The 18890-nt window shown below is 49.9% G+C and overlaps 9 protein-coding genes across 11 annotated transcripts; 3 read left to right on the top strand and 6 right to left on the bottom strand.

Moving 5' to 3' along the window:
- Positions 1-148: 148 nt before the first annotated feature.
- Positions 149-2438, bottom strand: PV06_09599 (uncharacterized protein; the record flags this gene model as incomplete). The annotated part of the gene is made up of 3 exons (XM_016411057.1): positions 149-1342; positions 1406-2125; positions 2242-2438. The coding sequence occupies 3 exons, from the start codon at positions 2436-2438 to the stop codon at positions 262-264; spliced, it is 1998 nt and encodes a 665-aa protein (XP_016258864.1). The 3' UTR covers positions 149-261.
- A 504-nt stretch (positions 2439-2942) lies between these two features.
- PV06_09598 (uncharacterized protein) lies at positions 2943-4167 on the top strand (the record flags this gene model as incomplete). The annotated part of the gene is made up of 3 exons (XM_016411056.1): positions 2943-3817; positions 3870-3982; positions 4067-4167. The coding sequence occupies 3 exons, from the start codon at positions 2943-2945 to the stop codon at positions 4165-4167; spliced, it is 1089 nt and encodes a 362-aa protein (XP_016258863.1).
- A 1402-nt stretch (positions 4168-5569) lies between these two features.
- PV06_09597 (uncharacterized protein) lies at positions 5570-7558 on the bottom strand. The gene is made up of 2 exons (XM_016411055.1): positions 6822-7558; positions 5570-6733 (listed from the first exon to the last, which is right to left on the bottom strand). The coding sequence occupies exons 1-2, from the start codon at positions 7358-7360 to the stop codon at positions 6148-6150; spliced, it is 1125 nt and encodes a 374-aa protein (XP_016258862.1). The 5' UTR covers positions 7361-7558; the 3' UTR covers positions 5570-6147.
- Positions 7559-7707: 149 nt separating this feature from the next.
- Positions 7708-9761, top strand: PV06_09596 (uncharacterized protein). The gene has a single exon (XM_016411054.1). It carries the CDS (start codon positions 7769-7771, stop codon positions 8594-8596), a length of 828 nt encoding a protein of 275 aa, XP_016258861.1. The 5' UTR covers positions 7708-7768; the 3' UTR covers positions 8597-9761.
- On the bottom strand, positions 9597-10514 carry PV06_09595 (uncharacterized protein; the record flags this gene model as incomplete). Its single annotated transcript, XM_016411053.1, has 2 exons — positions 9597-10273; positions 10495-10514. The coding sequence occupies 2 exons, from the start codon at positions 10512-10514 to the stop codon at positions 9664-9666; spliced, it is 630 nt and encodes a 209-aa protein (XP_016258860.1). The 3' UTR covers positions 9597-9663.
- A 424-nt stretch (positions 10515-10938) lies between these two features.
- Positions 10939-12981, top strand: PV06_09594 (the record flags this gene model as incomplete). 3 transcript variants are annotated; one of them, XM_016411050.1, is made up of 4 exons in its annotated part: positions 10939-11017; positions 11109-11143; positions 11249-11358; positions 11457-12981. In XM_016411050.1, the coding sequence occupies 4 exons, from the start codon at positions 10939-10941 to the stop codon at positions 11929-11931; spliced, it is 699 nt and encodes a 232-aa protein (XP_016258857.1). In that variant the 3' UTR covers positions 11932-12981. The 3 variants fall into 3 exon arrangements, with proteins under 3 accessions (XP_016258857.1, XP_016258859.1, XP_016258858.1); XM_016411052.1 differs by having other exon boundaries at positions 10939-11143; positions 11457-11862; positions 11946-12981; XM_016411051.1 differs by having other exon boundaries at positions 10939-11143.
- On the bottom strand, positions 12361-13594 carry PV06_09593 (uncharacterized protein; the record flags this gene model as incomplete). Its single annotated transcript, XM_016411049.1, has 2 exons — positions 12361-13169; positions 13276-13594. The coding sequence occupies 2 exons, from the start codon at positions 13592-13594 to the stop codon at positions 12361-12363; spliced, it is 1128 nt and encodes a 375-aa protein (XP_016258856.1).
- Positions 13595-14776: 1182 nt separating this feature from the next.
- Positions 14777-15637, bottom strand: PV06_09592 (uncharacterized protein; the record flags this gene model as incomplete). Its single annotated transcript, XM_016411048.1, has 2 exons — positions 14777-15245; positions 15342-15637. The coding sequence occupies 2 exons, from the start codon at positions 15635-15637 to the stop codon at positions 14861-14863; spliced, it is 681 nt and encodes a 226-aa protein (XP_016258855.1). The 3' UTR covers positions 14777-14860.
- Positions 15638-16652: 1015 nt separating this feature from the next.
- Positions 16653-18076, bottom strand: PV06_09591 (uncharacterized protein). Its single transcript, XM_016411047.1, has 2 exons — positions 17324-18076; positions 16653-17267 (listed from the first exon to the last, which is right to left on the bottom strand). Exons 1-2 carry the CDS (start codon positions 17650-17652, stop codon positions 16820-16822), a joined length of 777 nt encoding a protein of 258 aa, XP_016258854.1. The 5' UTR covers positions 17653-18076; the 3' UTR covers positions 16653-16819.
- Between the last annotated feature and the right edge of the window lie 814 nt (positions 18077-18890).

Raw genomic sequence — 18890 nt, 5'->3', positions numbered from 1 at the left:
GTACTCCTTACATTGAAGATGAGGAATAATTATACGAGTTCTAAAATGCTTAAGCACGATATTTTACCCGTCATCGATGGGGTTCCTTCGGCTTTCTTTGCCCTTTCTCGTGGTGCTGGATCCGCACTGTTGGTAGATCCGAAAGCCATGATAGGACCCGTCTGGTGCCGCGTCTCCGTCCACTTGATATGTCCTTTCAATGTGTATCGATACAGCTTTGATGATGATTCCAAGCCTGCGTGAGCCAACCTCGGTGAGAAATCAAAGATTTTGGGGCGTGAAGAATGAGAAATCATTCATCATCGTGTCCCACACGAAGTCGTCAAATCCAGGTTCGGCCAAATCAAATTGCATGTCCAGTTGACTTGCAGAAGAAGTGTTCGGGTCACCTGGTTCTAGCTCCGCATAATTTGTGCTGACTGCTGGCGGTATCGATCCGTGTATGTCCATACTCCTGACTTCCGGGTGCGACAGCTGTGAAAGGGCTGACCGTTTTTGCTGCGTTTCAAATTGCCCCGGAGCAGGTCTATCCTCGGCCCCAATTCGGTTTTCGTACCCAGATTGTATGCTTTTGAGCAAAACCCCATAATTATGCACCATGTCCCTGTGGCCGTCATCATCAGCAAGCTGCGTTGTCACTGTGGCCAATTTCCTCCTATACACATCCAGCACATGAGGTATTATGACTTCCTTTTCAGCAGCTCTCCTGAAGTCAGCTTCTAGCGATTCTGTTATCTGTTCATTTCCTGTGATACCAGCCCCACAGTCCAGGAAAACAGTCTTGATTTGAACGATGACGACGTAAGAATGCTCTTCCCACCAAGAGAATGGAAAACGAAGTAGCTCGGCATTCTCAACTGACAGACTCCAATCCTGAAATGAGACAGTTGCTGTGACGAGTTGCCACAGCATATTGGTCCGCTGCATTGAGAGCTGAATTGAGTGCCTAGTCTCTGGTTGAGTGAGTCGGGTAGGCATAAAAGGGGTTTGCCAAAGCTCGCTATAGAGCGCAACTTCACGAATCCAGACTTCCAGGAAGTGAAGGTGTTGGACCAGAATAGCGTTTCTGTTTGTTGAGCCAATGCCCTTTTTAAGTCCATCAATTTCACGGGCGAAAGAATCGACAGTGATCTGGAGTGCGCGCTCCCCTCTTATGTCGCAGGTAGATATATCGTGGTAACAGAAAGCGTCACTGATCTTCCTCTGAAGGACCTGGGTTTCCACAAATGGCGCGATCAATTGATCGCTGGGAACATCCCTCAGTCGAGAGAGAGATGTGCAACAATCTTCCATATACGATGTGTAGTGCATTATCGTCCGTTTTCTCATCACCATTGATAACCTTATTAGAGTTGACAGTCAGCTCGAGGTTCAGAACAATTGCCATTATGCAGGGAGAGCGTACATGGATGACAAATAATATGTTCCAAGAAGAGCTCTCATCTCTGCGGGATTTCGCGCTTTCACCTGAGTTTGAGCCTCCTCTAGACCTCTCTTTCCCTTCTCATTCAAGTCCAGTTTCAACTCATGGCACATGTTGACACAGAGCTGTAACATGAGGAAGTATTGATGCTTCCCAGGCACACAGAAGTATTGATACCAAGTGACGAATACCAAAAGACCTTGTAAAAGATCCATACTAGCTTCAAGACCCATAACCAAGCGATCACAAATTTGCTTCTTGATCTCCAGTCCTAATCTGCGCTGTAGTATGGGATCCTCAAAAGATGTGACGGCCATAATACATAAGAAGAGGAATGGACTGTCGTATCGAAGAGATTCCAGGCTGACTGTGAGAGGCACAACCACAAATGGGAAGTAGTGGACGAATTCTCGCCGGAAAGTCTCCAGTCGACGATCCGCAGCTGCCAGGCCTCCTAGATCGCGTAGAACAATGTTGGTCAAGCTATCATTATGAACGTCTCTGGACCTGGACAGGGATTCGGAAGACGCCAAGTGACTTCCACTTATTCGGTCGTGCGAGGACGAAAAGCTGGAATAAAGAATCCCAGTGGCAGGGCGATTACTTCGGGGTCCTTGAATTGAGGTTGAATGGATGTGTTGTGTCAAAGCAGCTACTTGCGTGGACAACAGCTCCACCTTCTCCTCGAGTCTCTTAGCAGATCTAAGGACAACTTAGCTTGTTCTATACCGAAGAAATACCTGGTGTATATGGAAGGGTGTCCTCAATCACCGAGCCTAGTTCACTTCAACGACTGCAGATGGGTTTGTGACACTCACGAGCTTTCTCTCCGATATCTTTTTGCCTCAGACGAAGGCTCTGCATAGACGCATCCTTTACCCAATCTTTCACATCTTTCACATGATTCTGAGGCCAACGACGCAGATGTGCACTTGACTTTGGCGCTAGTGCAGCTGAGGCACGCTCGCCTCTTTACCCGCAGATTTATCATCGATGATGGTTCCGGTACGTCCATCGTGGTGGCCTGGGATCTCGTATAAAGATATGAACCAGCTGACGTTTGAGATCCGATGGAGAATACGGGACGGCAGCGGCCAGTCCGACCCGAAATGAAAGCCTGCTTATGTCACCGGAATTCAAAGGCCACCAGGGCCTTGTGGGCCAACAGTGGCTGTCAGAATTGCTGTGGCGCGACTATCTTAGGCCTCGTGCTTGGACATCGGGCATGTCGTATTTTCCGTGCCTCCGGGAACTTTCCCCTTAGCAACACGATGTAGCAAGACGCTCTCTTAACGGGATCAAATCCTCGGAGAATCACCATGCTATCATTTCCGTACCGCAGCAGGAGTATCCGCTGCCGCCTATGGCTATATATAAAGACTTCGATCACTGCCACAGAGCAGCTCAATCACAAAATCCATCAACCTTGAACAAAGACTTTCCATCATAATCATCAAATCATACTTCTTTCCTTTACCACACTCCTTGAAAAAAATTCTTGTTCCATAGTTCTTCCACAATGCCCGGTCCCATTTTTCTTCTCAAGGGCAAGTTTATGCCGCCCAAGCAAATCAGGAAGACTTTTGAAGGTAAGACCGTCATCGTGACAGGGTCAAATACCGGCGTGGGCTATGCAACCGCCCTCAAATATGTCCAACTCGCTGCATCAACGGTCATTCTGGGTGTCAGGAGTCTGCAGAAGGGCGAAATGGCAAAGTCGCAAATTGAAACAGCGACAGGGCGGACAGGCGTTGTCCAAGTATGGCAAGTGGACATGGGCAGCTTCGAAAGCATCGATGCATTCGCCAAGCGAGTCGAGAGCTTGAAAAGGGTCGATGTCGCTGTTCTCAACGCAGGTATCTTTCCTCGCACTTTCAAGCTGTCTGAGAAGGGGTGGGAGAGCAATCTTCAAGTCAATACTCTTGGGACTGCGCTCTTGGCGATCCTCCTCGCTCCAAAGCTGCAAGCGTCTCGAACTGCAGATTCACCGGCACATCTAGTCGTCGTCACATCGACGGGGCACATGGACGTGCAGTTGAAACCTCAAGACAAAGATCAGCTTCTCCACAAATACAACAACGACCTTGGCGTGGGACCGTATCAGCAGCATGTGGCCTCCAAGCTATTCATGATGTGGATTACAAGAGAGCTGGCACATCGCTGTCTCAATGGCAAAGGCGAACCGACGGTGATTATCAATGATGCGTGTCCTGGTGCATGCCGGAGTGATGTTGCAAGAGACTTCGACACCCCTCTATTCACCATTGCCAAGCGCATCGGCTCTTTTCTGGCCATGAGACCTGCGGAAAACGGCGCTCGCGTGCTTGTTGGCGCATCCGCTCTAGGGGAGGATTCAAACGGACGGTGGCGGTCTGCAGACGGAACTTACGCGCCGTGAGTTAACCTCTGAGAAGAGAGAATGGAGTGACGCTGACGAATACAATAGACCTGGCGAGTTCATTACCAGTGATGAAGGCAAGATCTTGCAAAATGCAATGTGGACTGAAGTTGTCGGTGTTCTTGAACAGAAGATTCCTCGAGTCAAGGATGTGATTGCGAGTCTGTTTGAGCCGAGGGCTTTGTGATAGAAAGTATGCTGGAGCGAATATCATAATATCAAGTTAGAGTGCTGATCATCAATAGGCGTTTTACAATTTGCGTTCATGACAGAGATCCGGCCCTTTATGGATGCTAAACTCACGGCGATGCTCTTCGTCGCCGAAGAGCAAGAGTACCAAAAATAGGAGGCGTTGCAGTGGAGAACACCTTGGGGCCATTCTCATTCATCCTTGCACGGCACAACACTATGGCGACGCCTGAGATAGCCGAGTCCCTCCACCTGTTCGAGACCGCTGGGTTGGATGACCCACAGCCACTGCAAGAGGTCCAACTTGTGCCATCCAGCGTCAAAAAGGTGCTCGAATTTGTTAGCACCAAGGGCGGCGGCAAAGTTATACCGTCACGTGCTTGGTTTTGGCTCCGGTCACGTGCACTACGGCGCGCCCAACCTCTTGTTATTTCGTCTTCACCTCATAGATTTCTTTCCTTTTCCTAAGTACAGAATCAAGTTCAGTTCAGCCTCATTCTTCTCCTCGGTTGCCTCTCTCTGTGCTCTCTACAGAATTATGGAGGGAATCTCAAAATGAAGAAGAGAGTGCCATTTCGAGAAAAATTACACCATTATCGTAAAATCCAGGACCATTATCAGAAAAGTTGGCACCATTGTCGGAAGGGATAGCTTGATTTTGACTGATACAGATCCAATCTCCATCATTTCCATCATCATCATCATCATCATCCATAGGCGAAAATCTGCATAGCTGTGCTCAGCCTGACTGACCCGTCCCAGCTGAAACAAAAAGATATGTAGTAAGGGTCCAAACGTGGCTCGTCCTATTCTCTTGGCTTGCTCAGGGACCATGTAGGGACCGAAGCCAGAGCATTCGCTGCAGTGATGGATGACTGTCAGCCCTTCCAGCTTGCTGCGAAACTTCTTGCTGGGTTGATGCTAGGCTCCTAATTCTATCTTCCGTCGAGCATATCCTTAAGCTTGACAGATATCCTTACCACCCAAAGTGGGCCCCTCAGCGCCGGGCACAATATTTTGTACGTTCAGGACTTCTTGATGCGCCCCCAAATGCTGCGACATCTTTGGTGTGAACTTCGATCTCTCGCGAATAGGTCCACCGTACTTGGACACTTTGAGAAGGTGCACACGGCGAAGCGCCAAAGCATGCCCAAAAAACACCAAAAATTAACCATGCTTGCACGACATTGTCGAGTCTCTCCGGCGAGTAGTGGTGGTTGTCCAGACTGACCGGATCCAAGCCACTCGACATTATGTGATCGACGAAGGAAGCAGCCCGAACAGGGTTATCAAGCACGATATCTGAGACCAGAGGTACTAAGATGGGTGACCGTAAAGGATGCCTAGGCAGAGGTAGATGGTCCATGACAACTTCTCGTGGCCGCAGACTGTAAGACGACTGCCCTGCCACAAATACAAATCACTCAATTGGTAGTACGTTCAGCCCTAGTGGTTTTGCTGAACGCAACAGAGCAGGTGGAGATGGTATAAAGTCTGGAAATTATTTGACCTCTACCGCAATGCCAGCCAGGCGGGATGATATCTGACGTTATTGTATTGGCCGTCGCATAACCTGGACTTCAACGTCTGTGATTCTCGGTCGAGGCGAAGTTAAGTGCGACTTACTCGACTCGAGGTCTGTTTTGCGAAACTTAGGCGGAAGGTAGCTTTCTGTCAGAGTCGTGCTGCGTTGTGAACTGATTAAAGTTCAGGCACAGTTAATGGCTGGAGGGAGTGTTTGCACATCAGCCGTTAGTTCAAGCTGAGATTCCAAGCCCGTGGTGGAGGTGGCTGAGTAACGCCCAGAGCCTCCCTCAGCAGAAGGTAAGGAGCCCAATCTGGCTCCTTTCGCCTGACTATACCAAAGTCCTTGTGTACTCGTACCTAGGTGTAGGCTGACAAAAGTCCCATTCAAAGCTACCCAAGGTAATCAACCCTTTATTGCTCCGTAACCCCATACCAAACTTCTTTCCGGCCCATGACAGAATGAACATTTCGCTATCTGCGCGCTATTTCATATCTCATGCCCCCATTAAACCAATTTATCTTCATGCTTGACGCAGTGGCGCACAACGGGGACCAAGATAATACATCTCTGGTTCTATTTCAGTACCATTACTCTCGAGTTGTTTTCGTTTTAGACGCCCATGGTGAAATCGTGCTCAATACCGGGCGTGACACTTGCCATGAACTTCAAAAACACGACCAGGTACTGATCGACTCTGATGGCGACTTTCTCGCTCTCTTCCTCCTTATCCGCATCTTGCTCGTCGAGGACCTCCCACTCGTCACCCGCGCCACCGGTGGCAGCTTTCACTCCGGCGTCGTGACCCCGTTTCTCCTCCTTTTGCTTATTGGCGAGGTTCAACCTCGAAGTGTCGTCGATCAACCCTTCCATCCCGGACACGGGACCTGCAGGCCCGCCGCCGCCGCCGGATGGCTGTTTCTCCAACCGGAGTTTCAAGGCCGCATCGGCACGATCCAGCAGGATCTTCATGACGCTCGCATGTTTGCAAGGGTGCACCGATGCCATTTTCACGCTGGTGTCGAAGAATGGGAAATCTTCCAACGTGACCGTCTTGTCCTTGTAGTCTCCCACGATGTCTTCCATCATCAGGTGTGGCGGGAGAGGTTCGGACGGCGACAGGTACCCGGACAGGTACATTCGTGGAGTGCGGTAGTAGGGAGTATATGTGATGTAGAGGGTGTAGGTTCGTAGGGGACTATTGCCACAAAGAAAAAGTCTAGCAGTCAGCACAAAATTGTGGTTCTCCTTGTGGATGAGACAAAGCCAGCAAGGGAGAAAAATACGCTGATGCACCATCGGTCTTGTCACGAATGATGGCCTCGTTGTCATCATCTTCATCCTCCATGTCTGGAATCTCATCGTCGTCGTCTTCCTCTTCGCTGGCCTTTTTTCCCAGTTGGCCACTTTCGCTCATGGTTCGCACTTCTCCTCTCAGCCCTTCTTGTTCTTTCTCGGTCGTGCCACCGGTTCTCAGCCACCCTTCGTCGTCACCACCCGCCTCGTCATCGGGGCCACCGAGGAAGCCGTCGCGGACAAGGTCATCGGCCGCCCCATTACTTCCGGCAAAGTTGTCGTCCAGTCTTCTATGGCAGGGGACGCCACGGGTGATCAGAAACTGCTTGCCAGCAGGCAAGTAGTTGACTCGGCGGGCTGGGCTGGAGGCGTCGGCCCATGACCACGAGGGGAACTTGTAGACCAGATAGTCTCCGGCGAGCAGAAACTCTTCGGGTGTGATTTGACCGGTATTTCGAAAGGTCGAGGTATGTTTGATCGGTGCATAGCGGTCGCGGACCTTGTCCAACGCTGAGCGGAGGATACTCATTGTAGCAGAGGAGTGTTCAGCCTGACTGTTGCGTGGAGGAGGGGAAGGCAGCCAACACCGGACTGGCCGTATTCAAAGGTACCTAACCACGAATTTGATGGGTAGTGGGCTATATAGAAGATACTTTGGAGGATTATTCAGAATGTTGTCTCTGGTACAAAGACCAAATGTACATGGAGCAAAGGAGGCAACTTGCCAGGCTACAGACGAGACATACCAGACTGCGGCGCGGGAGGGTGACGTTGTTTGGTCTTTACAAAGAGCCAGTGGATTGGCAAGCCGAAGTTTTACCGTGCAGCCTCATGACATCCATCTTGTGCTCATTTCTCTACCGTAAGTGTGGGCATGAGCAGGTGGTGGTGGTGACTACGATAGAGTACGATACTACACCTACACACTTACATCAGGATGTCCTCGGTGTCTGTACTCGAGCAATTATCGAACCCGCTAATCACTTCGAACCAGCTCCTGAATTTCAAGAGCCTCGAGAGCGAAGAAGATCAGTCTCTACGATTCGCCCAGTATCAACTCACATCCGCTGCTGGCATCCTACTACGACTACGGCAGGAAATCATAGCCCAAGCCATCGTACTCCTCCAAAGATTCCTCGTCGCAAGCTCACCAGAGGAGCGCGAAGGTTTCAGTGCAAAAACATACTCTGCCGCAGCGATTTTCCTCACAGCCAAGATCTCTATTACACCCGTCTCGCCTCGGTCGGTGGTCAATATGTATGCCTACCTCACCTCGAAAGCCTCTCCACTCGGGTTCATCAACGCGGGCCAAGAACCTTTAAAAGTCGAGCCTGCGGAATACTATGTGACAGAAGGGACGTACGAGAAAGAAAGGCAACGCCTCTTTGTATGTGAGAGCATGATTCTGGCAGGTATCGGATTCGATGTACGAGTATTTCTGCCCCATGGCCTAGCCCTGACATATCTGAACGCCTTGGGTGTATCCTCGAAAAAGGTATGCCGGCGAGTATTCGAACATCTGAACACAGGGCTGTTGTCGCCTCAGCTGCTATACCTTACACACCAGCCGAACGCATTGGCGGTTGGCGCAATTTACCTGGCTGCAAGAGAAACCGACACCAAATTGGTCGGGCAGAATTGGTGGCAAGTTTTCGACGTCGACAGAGAAGATCTTGGATTTTTGGTCCTGGCGTATGGAAGTATCGCCAATTTTGCAGAAAGTGAACTCGAGAAGTGGAAGCAAGGTCCTCTTTCGTTGGGTTGAACTGGAACGAGATGTCAACATTCGAACATGCCCCCTGTCTCCTACAACAAACGAGTCGTACCGCGGTAGTACTGTGTGACGTACGGACCACTATGGGTTCATCTATCTGTCGAGTTGTCCTATTCCCTCGATCGATCCACGCGATGACGGATCAACGTCGACTGGCTGACATCCATAAATTACGCTGTTTCCTCCTAGGTCAATTCTGAAAGCCTAGACCGGAGCCGCCGTAACGACGCACAAGCTATCAATATGTTGAGGAAAGCCCATCATTGTCCAGCACGAGGCCTAGTTTGTTTGAGCTTCGAATCAAAGCGTTGGAGATGATGTGACATCTCCTTTCTGCCTCTAGATCCGTGGGTTACCAAGGGTGAGTATCGCCATACAATCCTCCTACTACTCCTTGTAGGCAATTCTTCCCGTAAAACGATCGACTTGTTCTTTTGGAAAGAAAGCGCTGCCATCTTCCATGTTCAATACCACTGGCTCCAATGTCTTGCGACATGTCGAATATCTAGAACTTCTGGGAAAGGTCAACGATGTGTACAAGTCCATGTTGCGTGACAATCTCGAAGTGTAAGTCTGGGTTTTGGTGTCTCGTCATGACCATCACTTGTAGCTGGCTTTGTTTGTATCTTGACGGACTGAGTGGGCGGCATAACACAATCACGAAAGCGAAAAGAGGAAAATGTTGTTGTGGAAGGTCTCAATTCCATCTAAACTCATCATCCTGTTGCAAACTGCAGAGACCTTCCACTCCCCCATTGGGTCATCGCCAGCGACGACCATAAAAAGACAAACGAAAAACCCCAAGAACCAACGCCCCCAAATTCCAACCCAAGCAAAAAAGGAAAAAAAAGCAAAAGCACAAGCACAAGCAAGAAACAAACCCAACCACCCAAACGCCAACCCAAGCAAAGAGAAAAAAACACAACGACCCAGCACCCCCCAAATTCCAATCCAAGCAGAGAAAGACCCCAATACCCATACCCATCGACCCCATATCCCTAGGAGAACGTCCTTCCTATCGTCCATTTTCTCTCCATCAAAAGATCATGGACGTTCTCCTAGGGTTGGTTTGGAGGCCAGTTCAGGAGGCGAGGGTCAATGGGCATAGCCGGCGGCGGCGGCAGCGGAGGAGCAGCAGCAGCAGCAGCAGCAGGAGGAGGAGGAGGCGGTGGTGGTGGTGGCGGAGGAGGAACTGCTGCTGGTGGTGGTGGTGGTGGCGCAGGAGCTGCTGCTGCTGCTGGTCCTGGTGGTGGCGCGGGAGCTGGCGCACCTCCATGTGCTGCAGTCCACCACTGCAGACGGAGGCTGTCCAGCGTCCCAATATCATTGCCACCACGGATGACACGAATTGCCACCCAGGCCCCCTTCAGCGGGAACTTGGCAGACCGACCCGAGACTAGATGTAACATTTTGAGTACATCTAGCGGGCCGGTCCCATCGCCAAGGGCGAGCCACGCGCCGCTGCCGGGTCCGAGATACTCGAACATGAACGCGTCCCGTCGAGGCGGGACACTCGATTCCCTCATGACCTTGCCAGCAAAGTCATAGACGAATCGGACGCGCCAATGAGCTTGATGCTCATCGACGCAATCCCATTCGTCCCCAGGGAGGAAAGGAGTTCTCGCCTCATCCTTGACGAGACGCGCCAGTTGGTACTCGGTATGGGGTCTGGAAACACGTTGTTGGTCAGTACATGCTGTGGTGCATCTGTTTCAATGAGGCCAAGAGGAGAGATCAAGAAAGGAGGGTATCGCTGAGGCATCGGGGAAAATGTTGACGATGATGAAAGTCGTTGCAAATAGGAGGAATGACATGGACAACAAGGGAAGTAGACAGGGATGAGTTGTTTGTTTGGACGTTCGACCATTGTCGAAACGTTGATGACTGACGCCAACGTGAACAACGTCATGCTTGGGGGCAAGGTACCATTGGTTGTTGTGAACGATGGTGATCAGGGGATATCCATCAACAGTTATCGACAGTGGTAGAGAGCACTTTTGTGATGTGATCTTGGGATGTTCATGTTGAGTTTGTGTGTCGTGGTGCAAATGACTTTTGGGGGGGAATGAATGATGGGAAGAGGAATCATGGAATAGTACCAACCTAACTCTAGCGGCCATTGTGATTTAGTGAGGATCTTGTGTGAAAATAGTGGTGTTTGGTGGAGCTGTCGTCTTAAAGTAGGAGGTTTGGCGAGAGTGTGTCGAGATGTGGAAAGTCTAGCGAAAGATGGTTGCGGATGTGGAATGTTTAGCGAGGACGGTTAAATATCGGGGAAAGTTTGCCGACTTATATCTACTCTGTCCATAACAAGTGTTCACCCTATTGAGAACATGTACAATAGGACCCTTCACAACAAGCGGAAAAGACTGGAAACAATGGTGAAATCCACTCAGATTGCAAGGCTAGATGGTATTGTTGTCACCCTATTCATGGCGTCCTTATTCACCTGGGTGAGGAACGAACCCCCGCTGACCCACGGGTGACATGGTGTGAACAATAGGCCTCATGCTGGCCGCTTCAGTCGACGATGAACAGGTACGTCTGTCAATAGAGGAAGGGGTTGGTGATATTGAACTTACCCTCCCCCCCAGACCGAATGACATGGGATGAATACTCACATGTGAACCGTAAACAATACAGGTCGAGACGGAACTGGCCGAGGTCAAATCTCAAGCAAAGATGATCTTCAGACGCCTCAATCGGAACTCCGAACAACAGGCCAGTATAGAGTCTGGACAATACACACTCCAGTAAGCAATGACACACACGCAACCCCCCACCCCCAACCACAGACCTAGACACCAGGCAGGGCGGAGAATGGTTCTGACGTGAACTGCGCGAGTGTTAGCTACATCATCAAAGACTCGGTGTGCTTCTTGTGCATCTGCGACCGTTCTTACCCTCGAAAACTGGCCTTCACCTACCTCTCCGACCTCGCGCAAGAGTTCACCACGATATACCCGTCCCAGCAGTACCTGTCGGCGACGTTGCGGCCGTACGCGTTCGTCGAGTTCGACACTTACATCCAGCGCACGAAAAAGGTGTACCAGGACAGTCGGGCGAGTGCGAACCTGGACAAGTTGAACGATGAACTCAAGGACGTGACCAAGGTCATGACCAAGAACATCGAGGATCTGTTGTACCGCGGAGACAGCCTGGAGAGGATGGGCGAGATGAGTGGAAGGTTAAGAGAGGACAGCAAGAAATACAGAAGGGCGGCCGTGCGGATAAATTGGGAATTGATGTTGAAACAGGTTGGTTTTTGCTCTCCCCCTTGGCACGCGGAGATGAGGGACACAACAAACGATACGAGTGTACGCTGACGCTCACCCGACAGTATGGCCCCTTTGCCGGTCTGGGGTTGATCATGATCATCTTTGTGTGGTGGAGGTTCTTCTAATTTCAAGTCGCCGGTCGGTCGGTCAGTTCGTCGCTTCCTAACCCCCATGCGTCGCGAGGCGATGGTCTGGGTGGTGTGTGGACTCTCGACATGATCATGAGTTCTGGTTTGTGACTGTGACTGTGTGATTATTATGAAAACACTTTGTACGATTAGCGAAAGCATGGAGCAACAAGATACCCCCCCGCAGCGCTCGCCGGCACCATTTTTGTTTTGGAACAGACAGACAGAAAGTAATTTTGGGTCTTGGGCAGCTTGAGAAACAGAGAAAATACTTGAAAATTTGGTGGGCTAGTGCGTCACAACCACGAGAGGACGAAAATCAATTGGAACGGACTGTCTGTCTACTTTCTCAGATCTCGTCTTCTTCTTCGTCAAAGTCATCCTCGACACCCATATCGTACAAGATCCTCCCACCTTCGCCGCCACCCCCTCCGGCCTTTTGCGCGTCAAAATAAGGCAACACCACTCCCTCACGCTCTAGTCTCTGCCTTTCCGTCAAGCCAAGCTCAAACGTCATCCCCGAAAGCTCCGAGTCGGCGCTCTCTTGTTCCTTTGATTTCTGAAACAGAGGATGATCGTCGAGTAAAGTAACGATTTCGCGAAATACTGCTTGTGGATTGTTGTTGGTCTGTTGTGTTGTTGTTTTTGAGATGGTGGCGACAGGAGGAAGGAAATACCACTCTAATACTCCCCGACCACTTTTTCTACGATGTTCGAGTTCGAGGACGATACCACCCCTACTACTGGGTTCGTCGTGGGGTTTTTTGGAACTTGCCGCGCGTGGTTTCAGACCGACCAGGACACCTTCGCGTTCTTCTCGCAGACCGAAGGTCGGGCAAGCGAGGGATCTTGCCCGGGCGGATTTTTCGGCGAGTAAAATGGCCAGTGAGTGGACCGTGATGACCGTGGTGGCGAGGTAGGATAGAAGTGAGAGGGGGGACGGTGAATATGATGTTGGCGCGGACGGGAGGGGCACGTCGGTGTGATATACTGCCACCAACGACACTTGCGTAGGTTGTTCGATCGATGCTTGTTGTTGTTTTGGTTGTTGAGGCGGCCGTAGTAAAGAGGACAAGAATGAGGTGAGGGTCAAGTTCGATGATGGATCCGTCGACATTGAAGATAGTCTTGTCAATGAATCAATTATGATCAAGTGTCCTGATGAGAATGAAATATTCGCGTGGCGTTAGTATTCTCTTCTCGTTGCCTGGCAGGGTTTTGTACATGCGCGCACAAAAAGGGAAAAAATAAAAAGAATACGTACGTTTACCCGGATTCCTCGACAAGATTTCGGTGACTTGTTTTGTTATATCTTGTGGGTTTCCGCCTCCCTCGCCACCGCCGTGACATGCGACAAAGTAGTCAACGTCTCTAGGTTTGACGAAAGTCTCAAAAGACAAAAACACGGTGATGGTTTTGGACAGTCTCGACCGACGTAGGTACTCCCTCACCAGCGGGTTGGCGGGTTGTTCCAGCGTGTCGAGGACGAGTGTGAGTGGACTGGCGTGGTCCCTCTGATTGAGAAGTTTCGAAATCAACAAGAGGTTGTGCGTCCTTCGATGGGAAAGATTGGAGTGTGCCATTATTTCTTTTTGGGATTGTTTTTGGTGTGTAAAATGATCAAGAAGATGAAATTACAGGGTTCTTCCTCGAGTGCCCGGTCCAAGATGACCGGTGATTTTGTCTTGCTGACTGGAGATACGCAGTAATGGGTATTGAGGGTACTTTCTCGACGTCCCTTTTCTGGCTCAGCCTCGTCGTCGCCTCTGCCTTCCGAGGCCTTCTGGCAGGTCGTGGATGAAGGCGGCCAGATTTGTGTTATTGCTCTGTGATAAAGTTGGAGGTTGAATTGTTGTCAATTGAATAGTTTTCGTCAGAATGGATTTCGATATTCTTTGTGTACCTTTTTGAATTACTTTACCGTTGGAGTCTCGAATACTTCGGTATAAAAAAAAGAACTTTCCCTCCGGATAGAATGAGCCATCCCCAGGTCTTGGCAACGACATGATGACACCAAACTCTCCACCTCAGCTTACGAGTTAAGTTACCGGTTCTCCGTACATTCTTCTCAGTCACAGACACCCATTTTGGTTTACATCCTTCGCAGGTTAGAGAGAATATATTTTCATGGGCAATGCCCTTTTTACACTTTGAAGGATGCAAGATGGTAGGCGAGGTACAAAGCATCAAGATACCACCAATCGGTCCGCCGACAGAAACAAGGAGTCCAACGATTTAGGTACATTCTTCGAGATCCAGTATCGAGGGTCGGACATTCGGTCGTACAACGACAAATTCACGACGTTGGCGCTGGCCGTCGGGGACCTAGTGTCAGAATATGCGAAAATGGAACGATACATTCAGTCCATGCGTCCTCGTACGCAGCTGGACGTGAGAAGGACGAAACCAACGACATTGAGAGAGGCAATGGCGGAGGCCGAGACAGTGGAGGACATCTACGAGCTCGTGAAGCCTCGGAGGGGGTTCTCACACAACCGTCGGCGATCGCCATTGCCGGTCGTCAAGCAGGAGGAGAATGGCAGTCCATGTACGATGGAGGGCAGGCCGAGACAAAGGCTGTGCTATAGATGCAAAAAACCAGGACACTTCAGGCGTGACTGCCCTGAAAAGGAGAAAGCGTGATGCACCACGCGTATGTATTTACCGGAACACAGGTCCCAGGTGCAGGACCCCAAGATTCATGCCATGGGTATTCTGGGTCTGGATGAATGCTAAAACGCTAACACTGAGAAATAATAACAAGACATTGTTGAAGCCCATACAAGTCATCCCAGTATCCTTTATACTCGTCAAACTCTTTTCACATCGATCTCAACCAACCTCCACTCTCAACACTTTTCATAGTACTCTGGAGGAGGCTCGATGGGGGTGCTGTCTATTTCCGACACGGTTCCGACTTTGCGAAATGACCCTGACGATGAGGACGACAACTCAGAGTGTGTAGGTGAGAGCAGCGACGAGTCTGGAGAAGTGGGATAATGTGATGTCTCGTCTGCCGACGGTGGTGGTAGAGTGGCCAAATTGCCACCTACGAAACCGTCACCTGGCATCTCTGGGGTCTGTGACACTGTAGAAGGTCGGGCGTACGTGTCGACCGGCATAGCTGCCGCTGGCGACGCCGATACTTGATCCATTTCCTTTTTGACTTTGATCTTGGGTTCTTCCTTTTGTGCCTTTAGGTGTCTTTTTCTAGCTTGATGTTCTTTGACGCCTCTGAAATGGCAAAAAGAGTTGTTAGTGTTGTTCTCAAAAATACAAGTCTGAATGGATGATCGGAAAGCGAGGGTTTGAGGGAGAGTATAGTCTTACCTATAAATACCCATTGCAGCAGAAGAAAGACCAGCCGTACAGATTCCCAAGGGTATACCGATGGCAGGGTTCAAAGTACCGGGAGGTCGACGAGAGTGTGATTGTAGATAATAATTTTGACTGTATTCTTTACACGTACAGTGGTGGTTGGGCGGTAACATGGCAGAATGTTGACAGTACCCCACAGGAGGAGGCATCACGGTGAAGTTGGTAGAAGGATAACAGCCAGAATTGTTGTTCTCATCAAAGTAGACAGACTGTTGTTGTTGGTTGATATATGTAGGAGGAGTTGACATTGTTTGTCTACCCCGTGGTTGACACATTGTGTAGTATGGTACGATAAAAAGGGAGGATGAGGTTGGGAGTGTTCAGTGGTAACTAGTACTGTGTAGTACCGGGTATCCGTAACAGGTATCTGAAAACGACCTTGCTAGATGGATGTAAAAAGTACAACATACACTCTGAAGAGATTGACAAAGATCGCTTGAAACCCTGGGGGCCAACGTTCAATTAAATACCTTTTCTCATAACAATCTACAATAGACCACAAACCTCTCTAAAACACAAAAAGAGGAGTCATTCCGCGAGGGAAATAAAACTTGCATCATTTCTTTGTAGTATCTCGGTCGATCTTTTGAAGCTGGAAGATGTACGGAGTTACTGTACAGTACAGTACTCGATAACCGTTCAGGCCCTCGTAGAATGGGCATGAATTGGGATTAGGGTCAAGCAATAGGCGCCACAGAAAGCTCAGAGGCCCAATTATAGGGTTGAGCCGGCTCGATGGGTGACGACACTGTCCCCGAAATCAACAAAAATGTCAAAGGTCCGGGGGGGCCTCGCGAACACAACCGATTCAGGTTTAGTCTGGGCAAGCCTTACAAGCCCGTCATTCAGGCGCAGCCCGAGAAAGAGCACGGGGATTCACCAACACCACGCTGATCTGTGCTCGCTATCCTATCCTGTCGTCTCTCTCGCACTACCTGTATGTACGGAGTACGCACGAATGAATTGGACCCTAGGGAGGTACGGGTACTTGCCCAGCCCACGGCTTGTTGATGCCAGTCCAGAACTCTCATTCGACGGAGATCCTGGCAGATCGATGACACAACGCACTCGACCAATGCTACTCGTAATACTTCATTGGATTGTTGACCATACCGAGAGTCAATCAAAGGCCAAGTCAGTTTGACATAAGAAAAACTACACCCGTCTTGTCCATCGTTGCGTCTCCTGAATAGAGACCAGAAAAAGACAAGCCGGTAATAAAGAATTGATACAAGTCAGATGTACGGAGTACAAAAACAAGGACTGTTCTCTGTTGATCCTATTGACTGGCAAGAAGATTCATCATCACATGCATGAAATCAAAACCAACCCAATGCTGATGCCTCCCCCCCGCGTATAAAATGCGCCAGATGGTATAACCTTCACCTTTTGAAAAGAGCGCCCAATTAAGGTTTCGAGTAAGATCGATATTAAGATGTCACCAGTATAGCCCCTACCGAAGGAGGCAGCCCGTCCGTTGTCGCGCCGGCCATTAACGACTTCAGCCAACAATTGCCCTGAGCCTCGTTGTAAATGGTATTCATGTTGGAATTGAACAAGACGCCGTGACATTTGGTGTCTCCTGCGATTGTGTTCATCTTGGAGCACGCGTTGATGCATGTGTCGAGCGTGTACGAAATGAAGCTGATGATATCGTTGCCGGCATAGTTGGTGTTACAGTTCATGGTGTATGAGTCGCCATTCTGGGCGGTGACGGTGGCTTGGTCATCACAATCCAACGCAGTTGTGTTGACCTGGGTGGGCAAAAGGGGAGAGTAGTTCTTGACGGCGGCGGTCGGTGAGACTGTCGAGGACGCGGTGCCTGTTGCTGTGCTGGCAGCGCCTGCTGTCACTGTTGCCGTTACTGTTGCGGTCGGACTAACAGAAAAACGTCAACATGTACATTCTGATTCCTGTTGATCTTTGACACTTACGAAGAGTTATGATTAGCGACCGCGGCAATGGCTCCTCCCAATCCTCCACCCAACGCAGCTGCCATGACCACCGCCGTTATACCGATTATGAGAAACGTGTAACCTCGTAAGCTGAGGCCCCAGGGCATTTGCGGCTTTTCTGGTGTCCGTACAGGTTCGGGGTTTTCGTATAGTGGCGATGTCTGCATGTGCTGAGGATATGGAGGGTACTGAGGGTTTTGACTGGTTGATGATTCTGAAGGATAGCTCTGAGGCAAAATCATCTTGTGGGAATCGGTTGAAGCGGATATTTTCTCGCGCGACGAGTCGTCCACCTGTAGGCCGTCCATTTTGTAAGTGGTCGAGTTGTACGACCCTACTCGAACGTGAGTCTGTGAGGCGAGGGGAATAGTTGAAAACGCGTGAATAGAATCTCAACGGGGCGAGACTTTTCGATTGAGCTGCCAAAAAGGACCAGGCAGAAAAACGGAAGATCGCAAAGTCGGAGTAGGTTATTTGGATTCCCAAGAGAATCGAATGGTTTCTTCAGAGGCTGTTTAATAATGCTCCATATTGTACGGAGTACGTACCCTCCTGAGACCCATATGGCTTCAGAAAGAACCTGTTCAACCTTATGTAAGTGGGTTTGCGGAAAGGGAATCTCTTGAAATGATTGGATCGGATGTTTAGATCAGGGACCACAACGCCTTTGGGGGCCATGCCACCGGTACCAAAACTAATGGCGCCTAAAGTTAAGGCCCTCCACGTTTCGAAGATTGCCAACTGCTGCAATTGCAAATTAACCTGGGTTGTGGCTTCAAACGTAGATCAATCAGTCCGAACGTGGCGGAGAATGGCGGAGCACAGCCAGGATCAACAACGCCAGAGTCCGAGGAGCAGTCGAACGCCCAAGCACGGAATTTCCGTACTGTGTTGCCCTGAATGCATGCACTTACTCGTCTTGGTTTGTCTTCCAAACAATGAACTCGTACGGATACTCGATATGTATATCATCATCGCCTTTCCTTTGTATATGTATTCAGTGTCGACTGGTTATATCATGGAGACACCTTAACTCGTACAAAGGAGTTTGTTGTTGAAACACTGGGCGACTTGACGGTGGTGGCTTCGGAGTTCGGCAGTATTGAGTGATCGTCCCGTGATTCAAGCTTCAAGCTTCAAGATGATGTGGCTGTAACTCGTATGCTTTTAGCACTCGTAGAGGAGGTTGTCTCAGAAGAGATACAGCGCTGGTTGTCTTCGATTCTCGCTTCCCTGCCTCACAAGCGGCTAAACATATCGTATACCCACCCTGGTGGCCCTAGCCGCCACGTGCTGCGGCACTCTGAGGCTGTTCCGTATAAAAACTCCGCGTAGGATCAAACGATTCTCACCTTCGAAGTATTATCTCAAGTTTGGGGCCTGGAGCTCGCAATGAAGTAAGTGCATACGAGGGGGGCTTGGGCAGTGAAGCGTTCCAGGTGGATGATCTGCAGTTGACCGCAAAAGGATCCACCGTACAGATATCTAGTACGGTCCAACATAAAATCAGCAGCCGCAAAAAATGATTTCTTTACCTGCGGCCGCG

Source organism: Exophiala oligosperma (assembly GCF_000835515.1).
Source record: "Exophiala oligosperma strain CBS 72588 unplaced genomic scaffold supercont1.10, whole genome shotgun sequence".
NCBI classification, from domain to species: domain Eukaryota; kingdom Fungi; phylum Ascomycota; class Eurotiomycetes; order Chaetothyriales; family Herpotrichiellaceae; genus Exophiala; species Exophiala oligosperma.
This window is presented reverse-complemented; position numbering and strand designations above follow the sequence as displayed.

What these genes read in the sequence shown, in the direction of transcription:
- PV06_09597 (XM_016411055.1), bottom strand. Translation starts at nt 7,360, where the DNA reads ATGAGTATCCTCCGCTCAGCGTTGGACAAGGTCCGCGACCGCTATGCA. An exon ending in AAGACCGATGGTGCATCAGC is followed by an intron (nt 6,734 to 6,821) that starts GTATTTTTCTCC and finishes TTGTGGCAATAG; the next exon opens with TCCCCTACGAACCTACACCC.
- PV06_09596 (XM_016411054.1), top strand. Translation starts at nt 7,769, where the DNA reads ATGTCCTCGGTGTCTGTACTCGAGCAATTATCGAACCCGCTAATCACT.
- PV06_09591 (XM_016411047.1), bottom strand. Translation starts at nt 17,652, where the DNA reads ATGGACGGCCTACAGGTGGACGACTCGTCGCGCGAGAAAATATCCGCT. An exon ending in GTCGCTAATCATAACTCTTC is followed by an intron (nt 17,268 to 17,323) that starts GTAAGTGTCAAA and finishes TTTTTCTGTTAG; the next exon opens with TCCGACCGCAACAGTAACGG.